The 16,466-nt window shown below is 30.9% G+C and overlaps 1 protein-coding gene and 1 long non-coding RNA gene across 4 annotated transcripts; one reads left to right on the top strand and one right to left on the bottom strand.

Moving 5' to 3' along the window:
- Positions 1–5,794: 5,794 nt before the first annotated feature.
- On the bottom strand, positions 5,795–7,882 carry LOC132939175 (ribonuclease P protein subunit p29). Of its 3 annotated transcripts, none has more exons than XM_061006224.1 (6): positions 7,584–7,882; positions 6,826–6,870; positions 6,591–6,739; positions 6,329–6,531; positions 6,082–6,269; positions 5,795–6,014 (listed from the first exon to the last, which is right to left on the bottom strand). In XM_061006224.1, exons 2-6 carry the CDS (start codon positions 6,827–6,829, stop codon positions 5,878–5,880), a joined length of 681 nt encoding a protein of 226 aa, XP_060862207.1. In that variant the 5' UTR covers positions 6,830–6,870; positions 7,584–7,882; the 3' UTR covers positions 5,795–5,877. The 3 variants fall into 3 exon arrangements, with proteins under 3 accessions (XP_060862207.1, XP_060862206.1, XP_060862205.1); XM_061006223.1 differs by having other exon boundaries at positions 7,560–7,882; XM_061006222.1 differs by having other exon boundaries at positions 7,567–7,881.
- Positions 7,883–8,141: 259 nt separating this feature from the next.
- Positions 8,142–15,307, top strand: LOC132939177 (uncharacterized). The gene is made up of 3 exons (XR_009663957.1): positions 8,142–8,688; positions 13,953–14,110; positions 14,235–15,307. It is a non-coding gene; the product is annotated as an uncharacterized LOC132939177 (long non-coding RNA).
- Positions 15,308–16,466: the final 1,159 nt, after the last annotated feature.

The following is a 16,466-nucleotide window of genomic DNA, read 5'->3' on the forward strand; positions in this document are numbered from 1 at the left end:
TTATTTTGTCGTAATAATTGATTTACCTACTCATCAGCTCCTTCAAGGTTATCTAGAATTTTTTTCACCAGTCAAAAACTGTCCTAACTAAAAAAGAATTGTCAAGGGGCCAGAACTCACGGACCCCCCCCCCCCCCATGGTGTTCCTGGATTCAACTATTAAAGTATCTACCGTTAAAAAAGTTTAAAAAAAATAGAGGTACGTACCTACACATTTAATAGTTTTATTATAGAGTTATTTAGTGTCTAAATTGTAGATAGTTAATAGTGATAAATTTCATAGTGCTATTCAACATTATAAATTTATAATATAGGTAGCTGTTTTTGGGCGTTGTCTGCGTGCATTAAATTTCAAAGAGCGCTTTACGCAAACACAATTATTTAATTGATAAGTAAATTTGCTGACATAATCATTGAGTAAAAATAAACAAATTACATTCTTGTATTGGAAAATTGAAATCGTAAATTATACGTATGGTAGTATATCTATAACTCTATAACAGCAATGTTTACAGCAGGAAACAGGAACGTGTTAAATTAATATTATAGAGATGCTGCATAAGTTGATCCGTCGATTCTTAATTATATTATAATAATAATATTACTAATAGATCGATCAGACATAACATTTCCTTTTTTGTTTAGTCATAAAAAATATAATATATAATCTGAATACATACCTACTTCACAGTGACTCAATAATGGAATTTTTTTTTTGTTAGTACAGTGAGTACCAATACGTGCTATCGGCTGCGGTGGCGAGAACTCTGCACAGGAGCTAGGCAACTACATATTATTATATAAATATAATATTTATAAATAGATATACTTGGGTACCTAACTTAAGTTATTTAATATTTTATACTAAATTCTAACTAACTTATATAATCAAAAAACCAATTTTTAAAAGAGTTATTTTTTTACAATTTAAATTATCTTATGAACACGCGTCATGCAAACATTAACACGGACAATACTATAATTATTAGATTAAATTACAAAAATAAATAGGTACGCGTGTGAGGCGTGAATATTTTATATTATACAATTTAGACATTTAAGTAATTATACATAATAATATAATATACCTAGGTATATATTATATTATATTTTATTCTTTATTTAAAAGAGATGTTGACGTTGATAACATTTAAGCTAATGGGTACCTATTAATATTAATTTTTTTTTAACTCAAATTGTATTTAATATTAAAATGCATAAAAGTTGTTCAAGTATTTTATTAATGACATACATACCTAACTACCTACAACTGTCTAGTGGCTACTAAATTGTGTCGCATTACGATTGAAACATAAAAAAGATGATGCAGGGTTAAACGAATGTTAAAATTTTCCTTTATGTAAACAGCTTCTTAATTTGTATATACACATATATATAACCAGGTAATTATCTATCTAACTAGGTATGCATATATCTGTATTTTAACATTGTCATTGGTGATTGATTATTATAGTATTTTTAGTTAATAATATTATAATAATAAGACTAATATGACCAAATGGGTATTTTTGGTCACGGGTTGGCTCTGGAACTACAGCTTATCCAATAGTCATGAGACTTATTTTTAATTATAGAGCACACCGCATTACCCCGAATCAGGTTATAACCATAGTTCAGTCTTGTTGAGTATTCAAATACTTTTTTTGTATTTCAAATACTTTTCAAATACTTTTTGACCAATGGATTTTCAATACTTAAAAAATACTTTTTATTTGTATTTCTATTCTAGAATACTAAATAATTTTTTTCATTCTCGTGGTTTATTTTGTTTATAAATATTATTTTAAAATGGTTCTAACTTCTGATAATTTATAAATAAGGTATCATCAAAATACAAGCAGATAATAGAAGGACTGAACGATGAAACCCCCGTCGGCTCCTCACTCCCATATTATACCATGGCATACAAGACACTGACCACCACTGGTTGAATTGGCATTTATCTTGAATTTTTAAATAGTCTTTCTTCTTATTTAATGGGTGGTACTGTGGTTGTAGTTTAAATTTTGGACATAAGATATTGGTATTAATGTTATTCAACTTTTTTTTTTGTCATTTGTTTTATTTTTTACAATTTGTATAAAATATTTTTACAATAAGCACATTAGTTGGAGGGATACATAGGTTTGGTTGCCTTGATTAAAGAAACTATTCAATATTAGTACTTCATGGCGTGGGTAGTAGTGGTAAGTCGACTAGTCATTATTGAATTATTGATTATTAATTATTCATTTATTTAACTAAAAAATAAGTATTTGTATTTATATTTAAATACTTTTAAAAAAAGTATTTGTATTTATATTTAAATACTTTTAAAAAAAGTATTTGTATTTATATTCAAATACTTTTAAAAAAAGTATGTGAATACGTATTTTTTAATACAAATTACACCAAGTATTTAAATACGTATTTTGAATACATTTGAAAAGTATTCTTAACAAGACTGCCAAAGTTTCATGAACTGGACTTGGGCAACACGTCCTGTCTCCGGTAAATTGGAATATACTCGTGGCCCTGCGACTGCCCGGTTTTTACAGCGACATTTTTTTGTGGATTTTCTAGTTTTAGAATTTTAATTTCTAATTATTTTTCCCAAGGGACATATTTTTATAGTCTCTTTACGATTAATAACACTATAACAGTTTGTAGTAGTTTAAAAATTATGTATTTATCAATATTCAATAGAAAATATAAGGTAGGCACCTGTTTGTGGTTATTATAAATTGTTGGTGGGTAAGTTTTATGTTGCTTATGTTGGTTATTTTAGGTTTGTTTCGCCACTGTAGGTATACAGCCATATAGGTACTAGTAATTATATTATATTATAGTATTTAACTATCTACTACCTATCAGTGGCGTCTTTGAGATTCTCATAGCATAGTGCCATAGTGGTTGGGGGGGGGGGGGGGCTGGGGCATTTTCCCCAGTCTAGTATTTACATCAACCTTAAGTCGGCACATTTATTCCCCCCCCCTTTAACCACTATGGAACTATGCTATGAGAATCCGAGTAAAAAAAATGTTGAGTCGGAAAAGCAGTGAAAAGTTGCCCTAGTCTAATAAAAACTGAAATGATGACATTGCTACCTCCTATAGAGAATGGCAAAAAATATTAATTTTGTCATGCTTTAGAGTATAGGTATTAGTTGGTCTATACCTAATATAGTAATACGCCTTATTGAGTAAGTAGGTACACTGAAAAATATTGTTATTTGTAATATTTCAGTCACAATGTCACATTGTCGCGTACCTACCTAATATACATGCCTAAATAATACAATACTATTTATATCTAATTGAATTAGTGGAAGTGTTTAGTTGAAAAAATCAAATTATTATCGATTATATTTGGTACTGGAGCAATTGCACTTTACCGCGTCCCTCTTGAATTTCAAATTTTTTTGAAAAACATGTTTTTTAACGCTTATTTTGAAACTTTTTGAACTTATTTGTAGAAACCATAAAGAAGTTATAACAAAAAACTTCAAAAACTTTGGGTCCAAGGTAAAGTAAATTTTCCTAAAAAAAGTCAAAAGTAGACCGTTGGCTCGTTCGGCGCTGTCGCATGTCACCTGTTCCGCAAACCAAAAATATCCCTCGATTTGTTTTGAAAAACACCGTGTCGAGTGAATCTCAAAAATAACTTTATAAAATGCCACAAAAAAGTATGGTACATATTTGGAATTTAACTCTGAACCCTTATTTTACGAATGCACCAGCCTAACCTAACCAGGCACCTGTAACCATGAGTATTTTTATCATAACTTCTGGTAATATTTCTGGTTTTATCATAACTTCTAAGCGTTCCCGCAACAAAGTCTAAACAATTTCAAAATCAGCGTTAAAAAACACGTAACTTAATAAAAAAAAAAATTTGTAATTTGTGAGGGATACGTGATAATAAGTGCATTTTAGACTTTCAACTTGACTTTAAAAAAAAGTAAATTCTTATTGATTCTAATAGGTCGGTCGTACGAAATACATGAGTCCAAACTTAGAGGGAAATCTGAAAAGTTCAAGTCTACAACTCAGAATTTTACGAGACTATCATTTTGACATACCTACTATATAAGAAGTCCGACTTTGAAGTTTCTTCAGTTACATAATCTATCACACACACTAATGATTTGATTAGTAATTAATAATTATAAACAAATATGAAACATTTAGTTTGGGAATTACAGTTAGCTTGAAAACAGTTACATCGTCAATACAATCTATAATAAGTAATTCAAATAATTGCAAGAAAATACCTATTAGCCAATGTTCATCATGTAACTTTAGGATTTTTTGACATTAATACATAATAATATATATAGCCATATAGGTAACTGTTTTTTTCTCTATAAAATAGGTAGTCAATTGGAAATTAGAGAGCTGCTGTAACTACTAACTTGATATTTTAATTTTATTGTCCAGCTGCCCAACAGTCATCAATAATGATAATGAAAATGTTCTAATCTATCCACCAGTTGATTATAGTTAATTATAAGTACCTACCTTAGAATCTAATTATACAGGTAGTTATAATAGTTATAATTTGAAGTATCTAAGTAACTACTGAGCACTAACTTAACTAAATATTTCAGTCAACATACAACACAAAGTCATTGCATTATACATTTATACTTAATTTGGTCCTTTAAAGTAGGTAGTTATGTAGCAATTTAAAAGGGACATGGTACGGTAAGATTTTTTTCGCAATAGCAATGGCAATATTAATTTTACTCTACCAAATCTCATCTTAAAATAAGAATTTATATGTTATAAATATGGTTGTCAAAACTCAAATTATGTAGGTACTTAAAGGCGTACTTATGTATAACTTTTCTAACCCTCCCCCACCCCGATCAATAGAAAAAGACCTAACCTATGTAGTATGTACAAAAAAATGACGTTGAAAGGTATTTAAAAAAAATGCCCGATAGACTGTTGAGTTATATTATATTATGTTTAATTATAGTCTTTATACCAAGGTACCTATACAGTATACACTATAATAAATAATACAATTGGAGGGATGGAATGGTAATTAATAATCATCTCTTAAGTGATCCAACTTAATTAGTCCAAGGTTTCGAATACCCACGTACCATAATGAACTGCGCTTAACTGCATAAGAACTGGATTGGGTAGGTGCAGTTATTTAATGCATACATGTGAAATGATTCTCTCTGCAACTGTGGTCAAGTCCAAACTATTAGGCATATTGTTGAGGAATGCCCGGAAACAATGTTTAGCAGAGGAACAGCAGGTTTAAATAAGAGCGATCAAAAAGCGCTAGATTGATTACACAATCATACCATCCGCTTATAGCGCCTAGCTCTTACTTATAATTGTTACCTATTACTATTATTGTAGTTTATTGATTTATTTATATTAATTCATGTGTATTACTACTATAATTGTTATTATTAATAATTTATTATTTTTATTTTGTTTATGTTTTTACACCAATACCATGTCATATGCAATAATAATAATATAATAAAAAAATATGTCTCAAATTGTGATCCCAACTACCATATTGTCCTCTTGGCGACAGTCTTTGAACTATCATTATCATAAACTATCTTAGTGTCATGATATTAGCTGTCACAAATCAAGATTGGAGCTATCATGGTTTACTGCCATTGTGTACCTGGCGTTAGTAACAACAGTACAATATCATATTTGTAAATTGTCACTAAGTAGTATTTTATAATTTTTCTTTAAAAAATTTCAATTAGTAAACTTCAAATCTTAAAAAAAAAAGAATACAAAAAATATTCTAATTATTAGCATAAAAAACAAATTTTAATTTATACATAAAAATACATTATTAAACAATAGGTTCTGTTTTTTTTAGTCTTAATTTTCACAGTTCTAATATAAGATTATCCTTTATTTTCCTTTTAGAACGATCTTTTGATCTGACTACAAAATGTTTACCATAAAGCTGAATGATATATCCTTCAAATTCTAGTTCGAAAATACACTGGTCTTTGGGTACAGCTGCAAAAACAAATATAATTTTAATTAATTTAATATATTACCATAATTTGTAATGTAAGAAACTCACTCTTTAATTTATTATCAACTCCGATGATTTGGAAAGTATTTTTTGTTTCAAGAATTATAACACCTGCCACCGAAATATATGAACAACATTTGGAACTGACCACTTTAATGTGAGCACCGTGAAAATCACACTTATACAACGAAGTCATGAATTGTTCCCAATGTTTACATCCTGGAGTACCATCCCATCTGTAAAATCATAGAATTTATGAATAACAATGATTAAAAATATAAACCTCTTGTCTTACCCTCTTTTGCGGAGATCATCAAAATTAACAATTTTTTTCATGTATGACATCCAGAGCTCATTCAACTTCATTGCATCAGTGTATGACAAAACATTTTTTGGTGGATGATTTAATCCTAGTATTCGTTTCAATTGGTTTTTTGGTTTACATTTATCTACAGCTTTTGGTTTTTTCTTGTGCGTATAATTACCCAACCAGTATATCTAGAAAATTAGTCTTCATTAATAATCATTACCAGTTTGAAATATTATATTTCACTTGCCCTTTTAAGACCGGAATCTATTTCTTTATTAGTCACTTTCAATGGCAACAATTGACGTGCTAACTGATTAACAGTTAATAGATTGTCCACTTTTGAGACCCCAGAAGACTCAAATTCCGTTTGTGGCAATTTAGTGTATAAAATGTTAGCTATGAATATACAGAGTATATAACGTGTTAATAGATAATAATATTAATAATAATAATAATAATAATAATGTATCAAATTTACTTACACATGTTTTAAATCAGCTCAATTCAATTGTAATATGCACTAGTGCCTGAAATAATAATAATAATAATTTACTTATTTTTTTCAAAAAATAATACTGTGCCCCCACCAGGAAAAATAGTTTAAATTAATTGAAACTTATGAGATATTTTATATTTTATAGCGTAATACTGTAAAGTTTTAATCCAAAATCAAGAAAAAAAACTCTTGTAAGTTTAAGATGAACATTAAGTATTATATTAATTAAATAACAAATTATGTCAGCAAAACACCTGTACCTCTGCCGAACGCATACAAACTATGGCAAAGTATTATTAATAAATCATAATAGCTACCTGTTGACAATATTTAGAAGTATATGAATTTTGAAAGAAACCATTTAATAACATTACTTATTAGTTATTCGTAAAATGTTAAGCTTACATAGTTACATTTAAAAACAATTTTATCGTTATAAAAAATTAATTCCACTATCTACACGAGTACTTTACACTTAGTGTACAAATAACACTCAAAATGTAAACAGTTCACAGTGATTTTCCTTTAAAGCAATCTGTTATTATCGGGGTAAGTATTTGGTTTCACTGGACGTGGGCGTCATTACCCGTCTGTATACGTACGACTCTGAACTACGAGCCTTATTATACCAATAACTCAAATAATGACCGATCACCAATGTTAATATTATTATTTATTAAAGGTAACGCAATTCCAAATAAAAAATGCCAATGTTTTTACCACGCACCGACGACTTTAGGGTACCTTTTTGCCTGTGTCGGCAAATTCGTCTTCAAACAATCAAATGTGACAGAAGCTGCAGCAGAAACAAATCCGCCGATTCAAGACACCGAGACGAAGCTGTTGTCACTTGTCATCGCAAAAGTAGTTGTCACTGCACTCTGATTGTGCCGTCCATGATAAGAACATAATAGTGCACCGAACAGGATGGGGGGCTCATGAGACCGCGAGCGAAACCGTTCGAGTAGGTAATAAACGTTATATTTTATTAGCTGCTGCTGCAGTCGACGCGTAGCCGTTTGTGGAACGTGGCCGGTGATAAGAACGTTGCACACCGGTGATAAGCACGTGCACTTCGCTGCGCTTTGGTCGTGGGCAAACCCATCGGCCGCCGGTCGGGTGAGGGACCATCGTTGGTCCGGGCGGCCGCGTACCGTCCCTCACCCGGGCGGCCGACGTGGACTCGCCCGGACCATGACCTGCCCCAACGCGCCGGCCGGTGCGCAGGCCGAGCCAAGGGGTCCTCCGTGCGCGCGGTCCGCCGACAGCTGCTCGACAATTTGGGCACCCGCTGTCTGTACGTGTGCATTTTGAGTCGCACCGTTCACGGACGCATCACTTGCCCGGATTCGTACCAGGGTCCCAGGACGCCGAGTGCTCGGCCCGGCCGTCCGCCGGTCGCGGTCCGTCGTCGGCCGTCGGTCGTAGATCGTCGGCCGTCGGTCGCTTCGTCGCACGGCCGCGCCGCCGTCGCCGCCGACTGCCGAGTGCCCCCGAGTGTGCAGACTCCCGACGGCGGACCGCCAGCACGTTGCCCGCACCCCGGTTAAAGGTCGCCCGGGCCCCAACATGACCCCCGTCGAGGCTCAGGGCTTTTGCGTGCTGCTGCTGATGATCATCTATTATTACGTCTCGCTGTGGTCGTTTTTCTCCCGTTACGACGGCACGGTCATCGACCGCCGAGGCTTTTACATATTCTTTTGGTTGTTTTAAACACGACCGCCACGCCGACGCCGCCGACACACCAGCTCATTGCAGCCAGTGCAACTACCTCCGCCACGGTCGTGCCCGTTATAATAATATGTCAATATATATTATTGTTTGTTGATTTTCCTCAATTGCTACATCGGTACGTACCTACCTCCATAATACACGCACGTTTATAATATTATTATGATTGTTACGAGACCCGAACAACAGCTACATAACGTAATTATTATTGTTGTTATATTCAATATTGTTATTGGTTAATACAGAGGCGTATTTTCAAATTTTTTGATGGGGGGGGGGGGGAAGGTCAAGAAGATAAGTAAGTGCATAGTAAGTAAGTGTTTTTATAATATTATAAAAATGCATATGAGAAGTGTTCGGGACTAATTGTTGCTCGAAAATAATCGAAATATGCAGTCGATATATGCATCTACATTTTTATGTTACTTTCGAAAAATGCATAAAACATATTACAATTTTGGAAATAAAAACTCAAAAATGAGTAAGTACATAAACGATAATAAACAAATAAAAATAATATTTTATACATGAGTTTATTAATTCAAATATAATATATTGATTCATATGGACATTATTACATGTTCAGGCATTTTGAAACTATCGTGAACTAATAACAACTTATTTTTTTTTATAACACTGGAACATCTACTGGTTTAAAGAATAAGTAATAACGAAGACCGTGACGTGTGACTAAATTCTACTAATTTTTATTTCTTCGTACAATCTAGATGTCAATTAGTTTTACCAAAAAAGATGGATGATGGGGGGGGGGGGCTTCGATATACGATGTCATAATATATTTTAAACACCGCCGTGAAGTTGGCCCTTACACTTCACGGACGTATTTTAAACACTTCGGCTCCACTAGACTTAGCCACTTAGGACTGTCTCAATAGAGGCGTAGTTAATAATGTGTTGGTATTTTTTTTTTTAAATTGCACGTTCAAAGTAAATTTTAAGAATTGGCGTTTTGTAAAAAATCATAGGTATTATACTTACATCATAAAGTATTGAAAATATTATGTTGGTTTTATTTTCAATTTTTATGCAATCATGCAAAGTAAATTATACAGATTTTTTTGTTGTCGACCGGAGCCGTTTGAGAATTTACGTAGGTATTCGCGTAAAATTTTTTTCGACGGAAACCGTTATTGGAGGGAACAGACAACAAATGGATGGGAGCCGTTTGGGTTTCACCGTATATTTTACAACACGTTTGTTTTTGTTTTAAAAGCATTATGCTTGAATAGTAATTTTTTGCGTGCATTTTATGTACCCACCTAATTACTAATAAGTCATTAAATATTTTTTTTTATAGCCGTAGATGCAATAGTGTACAATAGACTAAAATTATTACATCGGTACATTAAGCATTTAGAGTGTTTTACACAATACAATATAGATGTAGTACTAACTTGATAATATATTTTCACCAGCTCGACAACTTCAAGGACTACTATATATTTTTTAGCCATGTATGATATAGGTATATAGTGTCTATACGTTTATATATAGATTTATTATTGGTACTAATTATTATTTGAAGAATAAAAAGGTGTTGTCTACCTCCATTAAATTTTTAGACACTGAGTGAAAAATATTTAATTTTTCTGCCCCCTCCCCCCACCGGGCAGAAACAAAATATAACAACTCAAAGTTGAGCCACTGACGTAGTAGAATATTGTTCTTATGCGTATAATATGTCTATGATATGTACCACCCACCTGTTGCAATAAATCGATCGAGTGCGCAATGTTCAGTTAACGCCAACGCACATAATATATACGCGCCGATAAATTCCCGTCGTTAAACTTCGACTAGCTGTAACGTATATATGCGGCTGGTATAAAATGTCTTACGTCGGATACCGTCCAAGGGCGTAGCCAAGGGATGACAGGAGGGGCAATTACCTCCCCCCCGTCAATGGCTATAACAAATGTATTAAAGTTTAACGAAATTTTTAACTTATTGGGGTAAAAATTCAAAGCACATTTGGTTGTCCCTCCACCTCTCGGTTGAAATTAGTCCTTGATACCGGCTATAATATAGTCGTTAGGTGTTTACACCCGATTCGTATCGCTTCAATTTTAACAACGTCGGGACGACGCATTGCAATGCGAAAATATTCCCTCCGCCTTGATTGCAATATATAAACGCAAAATGTATAGGTAATGAAGTTGGTAGTCGAAATGCAATAGTATATGTAATGAGTAGTGCCCAGATTTGTAATATATGCATTTGCACGTATTTTTTGTAACAGTCCAAAAAGTAGCTAGATGGGCTACCAGTTTGAATTGTTGTCAATAGATCCGGAATACAAAGTTTTACTTTCCATATTTTAGCATATTTTGTCATTTTTTGATGGGTGCATATTTCTGAATTTTACGATTTTTCATTGCATATGAAAATGGTTCAAAATGATGGTTTAAAATGTATTTTGTCATTTTTTTATGTGTAGTACTGTAGTAGGTACTGCATATTTCTGTATTTTACGAATATACCGAAGTGCTTTATACCCATTTGTTTTACTATTGTTCGTTCGTTTTTCCGGACTATTCCGGTCGGGTCAACATTAAAGAATAACTATAAACCCGATGTATACGAACAAACAATTGCCAAAATCCGTGATTTTGATTCATATAAAAAACATGATAAAAATCGTGTAATATAATACAACTATTACAACTAGGTGCACGTTTTTCCGCTGCTCTTAATTTAATTATTAATTAAAATGCATAAATTTGAATGATAATCAGTGCATAAGTGGATGCATATTATTTCGTATCATTTTAGTGCATATATAATTCAGGGTCCTAATAATGAGTGATGGTAAAAATGTATGTAATTTATTGTATTCTGAGGTTTTTGTTTTCGTCGAATATTAGTTGAATTCATTACTGGCATTATAATTCGGCATGTTTAATTCGACGATTTCAATAAATTAGGCACCTATACTGAAATTCATACGCACCGGATACATATATTTATACGTGATAGAGAACCTTGATGTATATAAATTTCTTTATATCAAGGCTCTTAATTCATACACTAGCTGATTACCGGTATTAAGTATAGGTATTAGGTATCTATTATAGTAAATTACAGTCAGCAAAAACATAAGAAGGGAATCGTGCAAAACTCATCCGTGAGTCTTCGTGACATATCTATATAATTTGTATACAATCTCTTCATTGTAATTTAGGTTAGCATTTACCTTATAATTATATTTTAATACAAACGTTTCTTGAGTTTGTACTACAATCAACTATGACTACTATAGAGTTGGTGTTGTCAAAAGCCTTTCAACTATTGACTCAACATATAATTACGATTAAAATAGTTTGTATTGTCATTAGGTATTTAAGTATTATTTATGGTATATACTATTTTGTAAAATGAATAATGATAATGATGGAAGTAATATATATTTTGAAACTATGGAACCTCCATCATCCATTTATTATCTGGTTAATATTAGGTATTAAGTAATAATATGTAATTATTTGTAATATTTATATTGTTTTATCAGCTTAGGTTTTAAAGGATGTTCTAACGTGTACATACTGTACATTATTTTAGATTCTGCAGAACGGAACGATGAATGCATTGATTTTATACAATGATGTTTGTTTTTGTTTTTTGTGTCTGTCATCAGTATAGTCATAAACTTTTGGAGCAGTTTTAATGCTTAAGTTTTTGACTTTGAAGATGATTCCTTGTAGTAAATTGGTTCTTTTTTTGGTGGGAGGAGAGAGAATAATTAAAATTAGGTGGGAAAATGGGTATCACTCTGCTGTACTGTAGGTGTCAACTGGATTACTATATAATGAGTGTAATAAAATTTTAAAATAATTGCATACGAAAACGATTATCTGAGCAAAAACCTATTAGAGTAGTTATTTTTTCGTTATGTGAATAAAATATACACAATAATATAAATACATTAAATGTTTCAAGTACCACGAATAATAATATTAAATTTTTAAATTACAAAAAAATAAATGAAATCGTTATTCTTTGCTTAAGTATTGACATAATATAATTACCCATATTTACATAATATTAAAAATAATTAACCTAGTTCTAAGGGGTAATACCCCACTATGTGTATTGCTATAATAGCGAATTATTATTCGGAAACTGTCGGTCAAGAAATCACCCGGTCATGATTTTATTAGCAACCTATAATTATTAATTATAGTTAAAAATCTCCCAAAAAAGTCCCTCATCCTTCTTTCAAGTAATTAAATTCATTACTTCGTTTGTCATATTTCCCATTAGGGATTGTAAACACTCAATCATCGTTCTTATACCCAAACTAGCCACTAGATATATAAGCCACCACACATTATTTCGCCATATAAACCAATTGGTCGGCTACCAACATTCTCGAATATTCTTGAAAAAATTTCTCTTAAATGCCATTGATATAATCATTCTAAATCACCAGTTTGTATTTATATATCAAAACCCTCCACAGTCCATCAACTTCAGTTGATTTTATATCCTCGAGCATGGAAATAAATAATACTACGCAGTTGTTTGTGGCACAAGCGTTCGATCGGGTGTGGCACGAGAGATTTTTTTTCTAGTCAAAAAAATGTCTTTCTGCTGCATATTATCTCCTCATAAAATCTTATTTAGAAAAAAACGTATTCGAGGTCTGGGTTAATAACTGCTGCCCCACAAAATACCCTATGCTGTCCAAAGTTCCTTAAGCACCTTTTGTTTATACAATTTTTACTTACGACACCCTTAAATCGCATTTGTTAATACATTCGTCGATGATACAATAATAACGACTTCTAATAATGAGCTGATTTGAATTTATTCAAAAATACCCCGATATAATTTAATATTGGTCCAAAACTCCAACAAATAATTTATTACAAATAATAATCACCACAAAGACCTCAAAATTCAAATAGCTGGCAAAAAGTCACGACACCTTACTTCACCAAAAAATTCAAAATCATCAAAATCCACCAATCAAACTTTTTACCTCTTCCACCATCCCCAAAAATCCTAACTGATGGCTAAAATAATGCTGGTCTAGCTAGGGACCTACTGCAGTAGTCCAGCCAAATCAACCGGCAGTGTGGACTATTGTGTGACGGGTGCCTACCCATTTGTAATTTCTGTTATTGTAATAATGTCATCAAAATGAACTATTGTACGTAAACTTGAATAGATTTTAATAAAAATAAATTATGCATTTTAATAAAAATAAAATTATAAGTACCTATAATGCCCTATATAACCATTGTTAAAACTGACTTCACATTAAAATAAATATATTTCCGGTCTAGAATCCGTATTTTATAGAATATTAGTTTGTATAATAATAATATTATAATGAATATTTGTTTTTTTTTTGCTTAGATACCTAATAATTTCAATAAAGCAACATACCTAATGGCAAGTAATTTAAAGGTACTTATATTCCTCTCCTACGTGTATACTGGCACTAATAAAAATGCAGTAACCTTGAAAAAATTGTTTATACAATAAATCTTCAACCGAAGAACTCAATGATTCAGGTAATACTTTTTACATTCCTAGTGTTTGTTAAATTATAGTTTTTATGTGATGTACCTAAAAATAAAACATTTTGTGCCTATAACTTTATGTCGAATAACTATATTATTATCTGTTACCATTTAGATTCAAATACATACTGCCGTATTGCCGTTAGCCTATCGTCAGATCAGCAGAACCTAATTCACCGGTAACTACATCAGCACACCTATCTTCTTTATAAATAAATTATTAATTTGTCATTAAATCGTTGTATAATAATATGATAACCAAAAGTATCCGCAATGAAATGTTGCAGCACCTATATACGTAATTCCAAAGTAAATTTAAATATTAATCATTCCCAATATTTAAATTACCCCATTTAAATTATCTTAATATTATATGTCAATTTATTTCCGTTCATAGAAAAAAGCAACTAATTAATAAAACACAATAATAACTATGTATGACAATTGAATTATAATATGAACAATACAATTGTTATGCAGACCAGATCAACCGTACAGCTGAAAATATATCTTTGTTCAATATATTTTATAGGTATAAATTTAAATTGGTTTGTTAGTTCAGAATATTCGTAGAAGAATAAAGATACTCTATTAATCAAAAATAAATTGTTGAAATTAAAAAAAATTTATTAGATGTGTGAAAACCCCCAACAAGAATTAGGTATACTGTATACTATATACTTATGTATGCAGTAGTATTAATACTGCAAAGTTCCAAATTCCTTCATTGTGTAATGTGTATTATGAATATATCGAAACTAACATATTTTCTTCACTTTGCTATAATTTATAATATATTTGTTTTATAAAAAGTATTTTACAGTACCAATATTAATTTTAAAATTTAAATTAAAAAAAAAAAACGATTAAGTTTTAGGTGTTTAAACAAATTGTTCAAACGCAACATAATTTTTTTTTTACTGTTAAACAATTTTTTCAATCATTTTTTTCATTTTTCATGTCATCTATTTGTGTTGGGATGTACATTGTAAATATAAATAAAATATCTGATATTTTTTCTATACAAATTTATTTGTACCGAAGTGTCTTTTCTGCAGTATTAAATATTTTATGTTATGCATTTTTAATTATTTCGTTAATGTTTTGAAAATTTTAAATATACTTAATACTTTGTGTTACTGTTGTTTTATATATTTTTTAACTTTAATAAACGTGTTATACTATTGAGTTATTTTGTTATTAATAATAATGTCTAATTCACAGCCGATCCAACTGGGTGCAAACCAAAAGAAGAAAATCTCGATGTCGCGAAATAATAATAATTTAATAACAATATTTATATTGTTTGTAAAATCTAGGATTTCATTTATCTTCTAATAGTATTCTTATAATACAGCTACAGTGGCGTGGTAAGCTTTTTTTTACCTATGAGGCCAAAAAACTTTGGACACCCACCACCTATAAAACAAAAACCACATCTTTTGAGGGGGTGTAGGGAGCCGAGCCCCCAATCTAAAGTTTATTGACGCTTACCAAAATATTTTTAATATTTAAGTGGAAAGACTAAATCCTATATTAAAATTATTTAGAAGATTTAGCCCAATCAAGATTATTTTCTAAACTGCTGTAAAGTTGGAGTAATGTTTATACTGTTTATAGGGTATAAATTATTCTCTATTATTTTTTTATTTTTACCTTCTTCACAAGGTTGCCGACCACTGCACTATACTATATTAATAACTATCAGGCACATCATTAGAACTTTTTTTCAGGGTGTTCTGAGTGGTTCAGATACATTTTGTACATGAACAATGCCACAACAGACTGTTTTTTTCATAAGCTACAGTGATTACTTAGATAAATAATTTAATTTATTTTAACACAACATAGGTAGAGTAGCACTGCACGTACTATGGTTTTAAATTTATATTCTAAGTTATAAATGGATATTATATAATATGAACTTTTGATTAATTAACAATGTTTAAATAATACTACCTATATGGCTATATAATGTTTTTTTCATATAAATAAGGAAATATTTTAACACAGACGTTTAACGACTACAATAACAATGAAGTACAATTTTGACAATTTTATATTAAATATTACTACTGTTAATGTAAATTTTGAAAACAGTTAACAAATAACAATGGTTATGATTTATTAACATAATTTCAAATTAACTCTGTGAATACCTAATTTATCCAAAAGGTATTATTTGTTGACTATAATAAACAAAAAATCAAATAAATAAAATAAGTCTTGTAAATATATTATAACTTATAAGTGTAACATAAGTCGTAAATGTATCCATATATAATACACTATATATTATATTCTGTATTCTGGAACATAGTTGTTAAATTATTATTTAAATCTATAA

This window comes from Metopolophium dirhodum, chromosome 2, assembly GCF_019925205.1.
Source record: "Metopolophium dirhodum isolate CAU chromosome 2, ASM1992520v1, whole genome shotgun sequence".
NCBI classification, from domain to species: Eukaryota; Metazoa; Arthropoda; class Insecta; order Hemiptera; family Aphididae; genus Metopolophium; species Metopolophium dirhodum.

Bases quoted from the DNA above. Each gene is read 5' to 3' on its own strand.
- LOC132939175 (XM_061006224.1), bottom strand. The intron at 6,532-6,590 runs GCAAGTGAAATA...CTAATTTTCTAG, and splicing joins TAGATTCCGGTCTTAAAAGG to ATATACTGGTTGGGTAATTA. The intron at 6,015-6,081 runs GTGAGTTTCTTA...TTGTTTTTGCAG, and splicing joins AGTTGATAATAAATTAAAGA to CTGTACCCAAAGACCAGTGT.